This window comes from Monomorium pharaonis, chromosome 9 (genome assembly GCF_013373865.1).
Source record: "Monomorium pharaonis isolate MP-MQ-018 chromosome 9, ASM1337386v2, whole genome shotgun sequence".
Taxonomy (NCBI): Eukaryota; Metazoa; Arthropoda; class Insecta; order Hymenoptera; family Formicidae; genus Monomorium; species Monomorium pharaonis.
In genome coordinates this window covers 14,123,684-14,136,364 of record NC_050475.1, presented here as the reverse complement: position 1 = coordinate 14,136,364, position 12,681 = coordinate 14,123,684, and the positions used below count along the sequence as shown (strand labels likewise).

General features: G+C 37.3%; 1 protein-coding gene across 5 annotated transcripts in view; it reads left to right on the top strand.

The window, feature by feature from the left end:
- LOC105830797 (glutamate receptor-interacting protein 1) overlaps positions 1-12,438 on the top strand; it is a 136,043-nt gene extending 123,605 nt beyond the window's left edge. For all 5 annotated transcript variants that reach the window (XM_012670384.3, XM_028193285.2, XM_028193283.2 and 2 more), the window contains one exon: positions 12,073-12,438. In XM_012670384.3, the coding sequence (XP_012525838.1) occupies positions 12,073-12,391 (319 nt within the window). In that variant the 3' untranslated portion in view covers positions 12,392-12,438. The remainder of the gene's footprint in view (positions 1-12,072) is intronic.
- Positions 12,439-12,681: the final 243 nt, after the last annotated feature.

The following is a 12,681-nucleotide window of genomic DNA, read 5'->3' as shown; positions in this document are numbered from 1 at the left end:
TCCCGGAAGTCGCGAAGCAAGATCAACAAGGGATTTTTAGAAGACTCTTTTTGAGCGGGGGTCCTCAGATAATACCGCCCTTATCTTGCCTACAATTTCCATCTTGTGAGAATTCCGATATTGCCGCCGAATCACGCTTTCAGGATCCAGCGAAGGCGCGCGAGGCCGGTGTCCAGACAGTGCGACTTTAAATCCGATCCCGCATAAGTTCCGGCGGAGATCGCGACAGCTTCTAATCAGTAAACGCCCTCGTCGAGGAGGAGATAACGTCCCGGTAGCGGAGGATGCGCCCGGCAAGGAGAGAAGAATCTGCCGTAAAGAAAAGCGCCAAAAATTCTCGTGCACGGGGCCCAACAGTATCGACCGCCGCGCTTCGATCGATCAGCAGGCGATGGCGTGCACGCCGCGCGTTGCGCGAAAATCGATTTTGGAAAACCGCAGCCAATAAGGGCCCGGCTTATCGGAGGCAAGTGGGGCGCGTCGCCGAGCGGCCCCCGCAGGATCCAAGATTCCTTACTCGAACTGCGGACGTTGTATTGTCTTGTGTGTGCGATCCGAATCCCGAGCTGAGATATCGTGTAAGAGGACTCAGGAGCCGGAAACCTCCCGATCCGGACGAGGCCGAGACGAAGTGGCCTCTTGGTGAGGCTCTTGGCCGGCTTGGTGAGACCAGCGTCGTATTAGAATTGTACAGCCACCGATTTCGTGATTGGACGACTCACGATAAAGTCACGAATTTATTATGATCTTGTAGTCATTAGATTAGAGTCACGAATTTATTACGATCTTGTAGTCATTAGATTAGAGTCACGAATTTGTTACGATCTTGTAGTCATTAGATTAGAGTCACGAATTTATTAGAGTATCGTTGCTTCGCCCGATCGCGCCCGCCCGCGTAAGTTTGCTCCGTGCTGTTCGTTTCGTATTACAATTACGTTGCGTGTGCGTCCCGATCCGCAGCCGAGTCAGTTGTATTTTCGTCCTGTAGTCGTGCCGCGAGTTACTGTCATTAACCGCGCTGTGAATTGTGGTGCATTTATAACTTATTGTTAGTAAAATCTGATTTACTCTGTCGCATCGGTATCGCGAATCTCTGTTAATTGCGCTTTCGTCCCATTTCATATCATTGTCTTGTACCGCCTCGTTGGCGAGCTCATAATAATTATCGCGTCCCGATCGCCCTTGGCGAAACTATTATCTTATCGGGAGTTTGGCGTCCACCAACGACGCAAGATAAAGCGTAAACAAGTCTGAGAATTCCCGCGTACGCAAAATAACCCGTTCGTTAATTACACAGGCACACAAAAAAAAGTGGTTGGTCCGGCGGACTAGACAAGTCAATCCTTATGTATTTCGACCCGCTGAATCCGAATCCAAGGTCAGAATTGCAAAGTTAGCTCGCATTTCCTAACCTAACCTAACCTTAAAAAAAATTTTTTAATGTTGATCTGGCGGACCAGACTAGTCAATCCTTGTATATTTTGACCCGCTGAAACCGAATCCAATGTCAGAATTGCAAAGTTAGTTCGTATTTCCTAACCTCCAAAAAACATTTTTTTTTTTAATGTTGGTCCGGTCGACCAGACTAGTTTATCTTTATGTATTTTGATCTGCTGAATCTGAATTTAATGTCAGAATTGCTGCATTGGCTCATTTTTTCATAACCTTAAAAAAAATTTTTTTTTTAATTTTGGTCCGGCGGACCAGACTAGTCTATCCCGTATGGAAAGGAACTATTGAGAACTATTAAGAACTATTCAAATTTTTATTACTATTCAATTTCTGTAGTAACTTGAATAGTAATTATTGGTGACTAAGTGCATAAATAGTAATTGAATAGTAACTACAATTGTTGGTGAATAGTAACTATTCGTGACTATGTAACCAAAGAGTAATTGAAAAGTAACTACGACTATTGGTGAATAGTTTCAAATAGTAACTATTTACAACTACCTAACTAAACAGTAATTGAAGAGTAACTACATGAATAGCAACTATTTGTGTGTAATATTACTAATGATTTGATAATAATTGTAAATCCGAACACATGATATTTTTCTATATTTGGCTTCAAAATATTTCAAACACACGACACACACGACACACACGACACATGCCACACACACACGCGCGCGCATATATACTCTGTAAATTATAAGATTTACTTATTCGTGGTAGAATTAATAAATATTGGATTACAATTTATGTATTTTTAGAATTATAAAAATTTTAATTATAAAAATTGTACATTTTGCAAAACATATATATACACATATTACACATATCTATTATAATAAATTTGTTTGGTGTGTCTGTCTATTTGTTCGCTGTGTAACTTGAAAGCGGCACAATAACATTTACAAATTATTTTTACATCACCATCTTCACTATGAGCTAATCAAGCTCAGTATTAAATTTGAACCCACTAAGACTGTGCCATCCCTTGAGATGGCTTTGCTTTCTTGTTTATAATATTTACATATTCTAATATAATATATTAATGTATAATATATTATATATTATATTATTATTATTATTTAATATACAGGGTGTAACAAAAATACCTAACACAGAATACACGAGATTCTTAATCCAAGAACAGGACAAATATTATCGAAATTTAAATCAACAAAAATGATTATTAGACTGAAATATTAGACTGATTAGTCCAATATTAAATGTGAATGGTGCAATCGTACTTGGTTCTCTGTTCTCGACGAGCCCCTTTTATTAATCCAGTAGGTAAATCTTTTTCACGAGAAATGCGCCATCTCGAGATAGATAGTAAAGTCAGAAATAAAGTTTAAAACCCGATAATGCAACCCTGTTATTTGCATAAAATGTGCGTCATACTATTTGCGACAAGCCTTGCCAACAAAAACTAAGCTGTTTACGGACACACCTTGCAATTTTGTTGCGAAAGTATGCTCGGCAAGTTTTATTTTGTTCTTGCTACTAATTTGCCGTTATTCTGTGCTTAACAAGATTTCCTGTTTCTGCCATAAATTTATTGTCATGTCGTGTAGCAAGGTTTGCTCTGTTATTTGCTTAAATTTTGCATTTTATCGTGTCGGAACAAATCTTGTAATTTCTATACGTAATATTTATGTACAAGTCTTTCTCTGTTATTTGCAGCATCGTGTGATGAAAACTTTTGCCGTAAATTTGCTCGAAACTTTTAAAAAACAAAGCAACAGACAATTACTTGTCATAAAATTGTTGTCAAAATTGAAACAATCCTTGCTGTAAAGCTTTCACGATATGTGATTTTAACAGGCCTGGCTAGCTGGATACTGTACTTTTCGCCCAAAGTTGCATTGCATATATTGCGCTCTAGCTTTACATACTATAGTCTATGTTTTTCGACTACTTTTTTCTTAGAGGGCTTGCCCTAGAATGTTAATAAACGCTTTTCTCTCTCTCTCTCTCTCTCTCTCTCTCTCTCTCTCTCTCTCTCTCTCTCTCTCATTATTGTCCATGTTTGACGTGAAAGTAGTATCTCATTGCCCTTGTTGTTTCCAAGCAGTATTTCCACAAAAGGCTCAGGCCCTACGCTGATTCCAATATTCAAGTTGTATGATGTAGCCATTAAAGAAAATCTTCTTTTCAGAATGCGGGGAGTATAGTGCGGCTGCGATATTGTTCTTTAAAAAAAATACAGCAAGTTAGAAATAAAAATTCAAATAAATATGTAACAAATTTTGATTTAATTAAATAATATTTACGGTTTATCGCACGCTTCGTTTTCCTGGATTGGAACGTAACAGTTTATTTTCGAGAAGTCCATCTTTCACCAATCGATCCAGCAGTCAACGTTATCGGGAACTTTTGCTGTCGTAATGAGCAACTGATGTGAGACAATGTTAGAGCTTTTCTTCTTATACGGTGCGCCCCTCCATGTCTTAATAGCAGTAGTAGTATGTGACTTAATAATAGTAATAGTAGTGTGTATGGTGACTATGGTTGTAACTATTGTTGTAACTGCGACTACGACTATTGCTGTAAATAATTTTTTAGTGTCCAAACTGGCCAGATGTACGGAATCAAAATAAAATCTGATTTTCGGCAATTAGAGCAGTATTTGCCGCTAATTACTTCAATCCTGTTCGTTAGATGTTGACGGACAGCAAACATTTTATCAATGTCTGCGTCCGCTACTCCAATCATGCATTTGGCACATGCTACGTAGGTGCCTGTAGCATATGTTTCCTCTGTCTTGTAGTATCATTAAATTACACAATGCTTTAATTATGAGCTTAGCGTTCGCAGTTGTAAAATTGTGACGTAATGCTGGACGTCTTTCTCACGAGTTTCGTTGAAATTCTCACTGCAGTCGTTCATATATTGGCTGTCTTCAGACATCACGCTCTCGCGATCCTCTTTATCTATAAAATCCATCATCCATATTTTCAAAAAATTCATCCACTTCATAGGCATTTGTTGTACCCCTCGTTGTGAGTACGATTTGGGGATCGCTGCCAGAGATCTCGCGAGGAAGGTATTTCGTCACATACACCATTATTTGTCTTGAACACTTTTATTCTTGTATTTAGTTACAATGGGTAGATCGCGACCCCGCAAGGCAGAGTGTCGCGTCTATTAGCTCGTTGTCCACGACCCCGCAAGGCAGAGCGTCGTGGTTGTGTGTTTACAATAAGTTATCTCGGCGATACACGACCCCGCAAAGCAGAGTGTCGTGTGTAGTCTTAGTTTGTCTACTTCGGATTGACCCGATCCTCACCTTCTTTCGCCGGTTTATATATCCGATAATTCGGTAGTTGGATCGAAAGAAGGGGAGGATTGCGTGAGGGCGTAAATCGGTCAGTATTCCAAATTATTGCTTAGACAGCAAGTGCTGTCTAAGGAGCATTGCGCTAATTGTCGAGCGGATTGCGCGAAACCTCGCGCGATGCGCTCGATGCTGACTGCAGCTGACCGACTTACGTCATCGTGTTACTGACACCTTATCGTTATGAGTGTGTCACTCATAACACATTTTTAATATCTATTTGGCAGAGAAGCTCTGCGGCGAAAATATCTGCGTTTTTTTGATGATGAATGTTGTTATCTACATTATTCACAATTTTGTTATTTAGATTTACATTTTCATTATTTATAATATTGACATTATTTACATCTACAATTTCTATAATTTCTATATCGTCATCTGTAATGTCTGTAATTTCTATGTAGACGTTTCCGTAATATCAATAACTTTTAATTTATCAGTTATTTTTGAAAAATACTATAGTTGTTCAATAAATCGCACTTGGAAAAAATTTACTACACACAAGCTTTCGGGCAAACTGATTTGAAAACTGACTTGAAAACGTCTAAGGGGTATTCTAGGGGCTACTCAATATATACCCATGCTATTGGTCACGTGATTTAAAAAAAAATGCGTCTAAGAGAAAGTTCGGATAAACTTCCGAAAGCGACATACCTCCGATTTTTTGAAACTGTGTATTCTTACGTTTTGGCACGCTGATTACGAATATGATAGTGAAAATTGGCGCAAATTTGATTTTTATGGCAAAAACCATAAAAAAACAATGAATGAAATTCACGATTTTTTCTATTTATTTCCGTAAATAATGGAAATTTCAAAAAATACTTCAGATAAAAGTTGTAGATCTCATCAAAATACATATTGTACGTTTTATTGATTTTTATCATGAAAACAATAGTTTTTAAGAAAAACGGCGTTAAATGTTCAAAACTTTATATAACTCATCCAACACAAATCAACCGACACTTCTTCGCTATAGACACACACACACAACACACACACACGGGCTTTGCCTCCTCTCTTCCGCACCTACCCCATCGTCGGTAGGGGTACACTAAAAAGTCGCAAACCCATGTGGTACAGTACAAGAGTGAACCTGACTATGCGTAGAAAGTTGCAAACCTATTTGATACAGTACAAGAGTGGACCTCGCTACGCCTAGAAGGTCGCAAATCCATGTGGTACAATACAAGCGTAAACGTCATTTCGCTCTTTAAGCAAGGCGGGGGGAGGGAGGTATGGGTGAACCTCACAACGCGTGGAAAGTCGCAAACTCATGTAATACAGAAAACACATATGCGAAAAAGAGGCTTTGCCGCACCCCCTTCCATTATTAACTAACAAAATTAACTAATAAAACTCGAATTATGTTAAATGAGTTTTATGATGTTTTGAACATTTAACGTCATTTTTCTTAAAAACTATTGTCTTTATGGCAAAAATCAATAAAACATAAATGTTGCTTTCCATTTACATCAAAACTCAGATAATTCTCACTTGTGACGTCATAACTCAGTTAAATGCACGTTCCTTTTGCATTGTCACAAGTGAGATTCAACTGAGTTTTTTCCTACAATCTGAGCAATTTTAAGACCGCGTGCTTTACTGAGTCTCGCATATTCACTTTAGAAGTGAGGTTATATATTGAGATAATTTTGTCATTAAAATAAGCATGATCACTTGCATATTTTTTTAAATCACTGAGTACCCACACAGAACATAATATATATTACATATCTAATGGATATCCTCGACAGATATTAGGGATATCTATGAATATATAGGAAATATCCATTAGACATGCTATAAATATCCAGATGTCCGCAATATGCAATCTAGTAAATATCCATAGAATATATAAATCAATATCCAATCAACATCTATAAGATATCCAGTGGATATTTACATAAATATCCACTAGATACTGCTATGGATGTCGACTGGATATTGATCTATATATCCCATGGATATTTACTAGATCTCATATTGCGGACATCTGGATATTTATAGCATGTCTAATGGATATTTCCTATATATTCATGGATATCCCTAATATCTATCGAGGATATCCATTAGATATGTAATACATATTATGTTGTGTGTGGGAGAATGTCATAAAAATCATCAAAAGTGGGTAAAGGCCCGTCGAGCATGCTCTGAGAGGTCCTGTAGTTACCACAGAAACACCCTCGTCGCTGGAGAAGTCTAATTTTAAACTTGTTTCTTGCACTGCAGGTGATCCTTATATAGCGTGGTTGTTGCATCTTACTTCTGAGTTGCACGGCCGCTCTATTGGCGACGCCGCGCACTACTCATCTGGCGAGTGCGCGGCGGCCAAATATCTAATGGATATCTTTAGTAGCTATTTGGTGGACGTGAATATGTAGACAACGCGTAAATATTTATTGGATATTCTTAGTAGCTGTTTGGTGGACATGGATATGTGGGTAGTACGTGAATATCTAATAGGATATCCTTGATAACTGTTTGGTGGACGTGGATATGTGGACAACGCATGGATATCTAATGGATAGCTGTTTGGTGGACATGGATATGTAGATAATGTGTGCATATCCATTAGATATCCCTGCTAATTATTCAGAAGATACAGATATTTAAAACATCTATTAGATGTCTACTAGTTATCTATATTAGATATGGACATCATATAGATATGTAGATATTCATTAGATATCTATTAGATATTTTGTTTTGTTCGCGATCGACTTGCGACTCGCCCGATCGCGAAATCGGCGACTTTACAGGCAATTTAACGGTTGTCTCACCAATCGATGATCTTCTGTTCACTTTCTCAGAATCCTGCGTCTTCTAACAATTCTAACATCTAAATTGCTCGGGATCTTTTTGACAGTGTATCCGCAGCTCAAGTAAAGATTGATCGTCCATCTTGCAGAGGTCACACTGCGACGCGTCCCACTTTGTCTAAATGGATTGCATCGCTATTGGTCGCGACTTAATTAACGTGTAACGCATTGCGTACGCAGTTGCTACGTGCTCGTAATTCTTGGCGCAAAACTCAAATTTGCTCGTCCATTTTAACGGGACCTTTTTTAACTTTTCCGACTACCAAGTCTTGGGCGGCCATTTCTCCGTTCTTCTGGATGTCATCCTCCGACTCCATGACTCGTGAACTGACGGGATGTAATTCATCTTGGCTGGATAGAATACAGACTGACTTTGCCCCTTCTTGCGGGAACTCTCGTACGACCTGTCGGGAGATTATTTCCTTTGTGAGTTCAGCGTTCATCTTGGAGCGCTCTTTCGGATCTTGTAAATCATTATCGGCAGTATCTCGAGATTCTCGCAATTAAGATAACGGCAAAGAAAGGACGATACGACCTACGTGCTCCCACTCTCAAAGAGATCTTGGCGATTTCTTGGCGGCAATCAGGTCTCCTTCGGAGTTTTCGACGTCCCCCTTCTATCTTTCAGGCGTGACGAAGCATCGAAATTACACAAAATTGTTTGCGTAGTCGCCAATCTCAGCAATGCTCTCAATGTGGCGCTTGAAACAACTTAATTAATAGAAAAGACGGCACGCAAGGCAGCACACAAAATGAAACGCGTTCCGTAAACGCGCCTACTTCCAAGACGGAACCCGCGTGATATATCGCGATCGAACTTGTAACGGACGGTCATTTGCAAATATTATATCACAGAGTACTTTACTTGTTAACCCCTTTGCTGTGGATGACATATATGGGAGCGTCCCAGATGCGCACAGTAATAAACGGACAGAGCAGGCTGAGTGAAACGGACAAAGTAACAAACGGACACAGTAACAAACGGACACATGCGAAACGGACACAAACCAAATGCGCACAGACCAAACAGACACAGTAACAAACGGACACAGACCAAATGCGCACAGATTAAACAGATACAGTAACAAATGCGCACGGTGCGAAATAGACACAGTAACAAATGCGCACAGACCAAATGCGCACGAACTTACCACATGGGTTGCAACTTTTCAAGGCTTCCCTACCGATGGGGTGGGTGCGGGAAGGGAGGGGGCGAAGCCGTGTCCGTTTCGCACTGTGCGCATTTGGTCCGTGCGCATTTATTACTGTGTCCGTTTCGCATTGCGCGCATTTGTTACTGTGCCCGTTTGGTCTGTGCGCATTTGGTCTGTGTCAGTTTCGCAATGTGTCCGTTTGTTACTGTGTCCGTTTGGTCTATGCGCATTTGGTCTGTATCCGTTTCGCACTGTGTCCGTTTGTTACTGTGTCCGTTTCACTCAGCCTGCTGTGTCCGTTTACTGTGCGCATTTGGGACTCACGCATATATAGATATGTGCATCTCAGAAAAAATATTTAACTACAAAAATTTTTATAATGGCAAATATTCCAAACCTAAAAAAAGTAATTTTCGCTTCGCCAGTAGATGTGAAATCATAACAAGATTGATTATTAGTTTCGACCTGACTGGCCACATGTATATTTAACAATGCACAACGTTTCGACCATAGGTTTCGATCCTTATCAAGTGCGGAAATATTCCAAAGTTTCTCAGGTCGTTGAATTTAAAGGTCTAAACTGCAAAATTCGAAATGGTGGAATATGGCGCATCAAAGTTTTTAAAAATAATTAGATTTTCTTGAAAATGGGTTTCTATATTAGATCCGTCATTTCAAATTTTAAAATTTTGATCAAATTCGAAATCAACGACCAAAAATGTAAAAAATAAATTTATGAATGAAATTGTAAACTTTTTTTTTCCACAAAAATGGCACAGAATATTGATTTTTGTCCCACAGTTAAAGGATTAATGTTTTTTCTTAGACTTGAAATATTCGTCCGTTTAAAAAAAGGTGTTCTAATATGAGACAGTTTTTTAATGTAAAATGATTTTATATTAGAAAATTAAATGTGAAAAAAATACATTTTCAATTAAACTTTCTTATTTATTGTAATTACGTACATGTAACAAATCATAGGTAATTTTTATCAACAAAATGTAAAAAATAGAAACTAAATGATAAAAAATAAAATCTTTAGATTTTGATTAAAAAATTAACTTGTACAAAAAATTTTTTTCAATAAAGGATACACAAAATTTGTTCAAATTTTTTATCTTTGTATTGTACTTTATATTAAAAACTTTCTAGTATCTCATATGAATGGCCTTCACTTGGACACGGTGCAAATGAATACAAAATAATGTACACGTTTCAAATGGACAAGGTTCATTTCGACACAGGAATTTTGGACACAGTAATTTTGTACACAGGAAAAATAAATTCTGGACAAATTACAATTTGGACACGATAAAAATGTACACCGTGCAATTGGACACGTAAAATTTGTACACCGCAAAGTTGTACACCGCAAATTTGTACACCGCAAATTTGTACACCGCAAACTTATACACCGCAAACTTATACACCGCCAAGTTTTACACCGCAGAGTTGTATACCGCAAAATTGTACACCACGAACTTTTGCGTGAAAAGTCGCAAACCCATGTGGTGCAGAGAATGGTTTGCACACACGCACGCGCGCGCGCGCGCGCGCGCACACACACACACACACACACACACACGGGGGGGGCTGCAAGGGGAGGCCCTCCTTCCGCAACCACGCGGAGTTGAAGTCGCTAACCCATGTAGTACATTGCAAACAAAGTAAAATTTATATGTATTAGCAGATTTCCAATACAATATACATACATATAGTGTACAACTTTGCGGTGTACAACTTTTACGTGTCTAAATGAACGGTGTGCAATTTTATGGTGTATAACTTGGCGGTGTACAACTTTGCGGTGTACAAATTTTATGTGACCAATTGCATAGTGTACAATTTATCATGTCCAAAAAGTAATTTGTCCAGAATTTATTTTTCCTGTGTACAAAATTACTGTGTCCAAAATTCCTGTGTTGAAATGAACCGTGTCCATTTGAAACGTGTACATTATTTTGTGTCCATTTGCACCGTGTCCATTTGCACTGTATCCAATTGTACTGTGTCCAAGTGAACCACTCCCTCTGATATTAAGATCTACACAAATCATACAAATATTGAAATAATGACCAATACCAAGATATAAATACCAAGATACAATAGTTATATTTAATATTACTACCATGTTAAAAATAAATGTTAAGCCCTATTGCTATTAAATTATATTATTCATATATTAATCATATCCTTTAAAAATTGAAAATTTTTCTAAGTGATGGAAACACAATTTTTATACACATGGTCATACATGTGCGCTAAGCGATTGCCATTTGCATGATGCCATTTCACAGTTATCAGTTACTAACATAAGATAGTAACATTTATTTAAAAAGTATTCGTGTTTGTAAAATAATTTCATGTCTCATATCAGGCACACGTCTTATATCATAAGCATACTTACCCTATATTTGCAATCATCACGTTAATTTCGATGTTTCAATGTAATAATGTAAACTGTTAATTTGCGGATTTCACAATTCCAGTAGAATAAAATAAGATTAAGAAATTTCAAAAATATTTTTTTTTCTTTGGTTTTCCTTTAAAGATTATATTTGAAACGTTAAAGATAAAAATAAAATTAACAAAATTGCATCTAAATAAATTTTTTTTGTTTTTTGACGTTATTTTGTTAATTTTATTTTTATCTTTAATTTTTCAAATATAATCTTTAAAGGAAAAACAAAAGAAAAGAAATATTTTTTAGATTTCTCAATCTTATTTTATTCTAATAAAATTGTAGTAAATCCACAAATATAACAGTTTAGATTATTTGTTATTATTAAGTGTTTATAAAAATTCATTAGTGAAATATTTATGTAAAATTGAATTATTTTTGGCTAATATTACCGTAATATTATATGAACATTATTGTCATATTGCAGATTTATTACTGCAATATCGCAAAACGAAATATAATATTATACATGTCATCATAATATTACACAATAGTTATTGTATATTATTGCAAAGTACCGTAATATTACTGGAATATTATTATGACAGAATATACAATTGCAGATATTACAGAATATACAAAATATATAATATTACAAAATCATTAGCGCAATATTGCAGAAATATTGTTGCAATATAACAATAATATTATCAAAATATTGCAGAAATGTTTATACAAATATTGGACATTTAATATTGAAGCGATACTTGTGCAATATTATGAAAATATTGTCATGTTGTATTACAGCAATTTTATAATATTATTGTAATATTACATTTTATTAGTTGATATTTACTGGAAAATTATTTATTTGTATATTTCTTTTTTATTTATAAAATTTAGGATGCAGGAACGTGGCAGCGTCGGCAGATCTCACCAAATAGTGCACGTGTTGCTTCACAAGGATCCGGTTTATGAGGACTTTGGCTTTTCAGTGTCAGATGGTCTTTACGAACGAGGCGTTTACATAAACCGTTTACGTCCCGGTGGACCATGCGACGGTATTTTGCAGCCGTATGACAGGATTGTCCAAGTGAATGAGACCAGCACAGAAGACTGCGATTGTTGTCTGGCCGTTCCGCTTATAGCAGCGGCCGGACCGCGTTTAGATTTAATGGTAGCGAGACCTCTATCTCCGCAAAATATTGTAAAAACTTTGTAGATCTAAACAACAATTGCTATTTGCGACTAAATAATCAGTAACCATCACGATTCGATTATTTTCATCAATATGAACCCTTTGATTGCACATTGGGTTAATCACACCCAGACCGATTTTCGAACGTTCGTCATTTTAGAACAAGCAGTAAAAAATGGAACATGGGCGGGAGCAGTTAGGGGTCCCTTCTACTTTATGCGTACTTGAACCGATCAATACTTGCTTAATGCTTGCAAGAGCGTGAACGAAAGTTTGATTCCGGGTACGATACACCCACTGTGCAGGAAACGTCA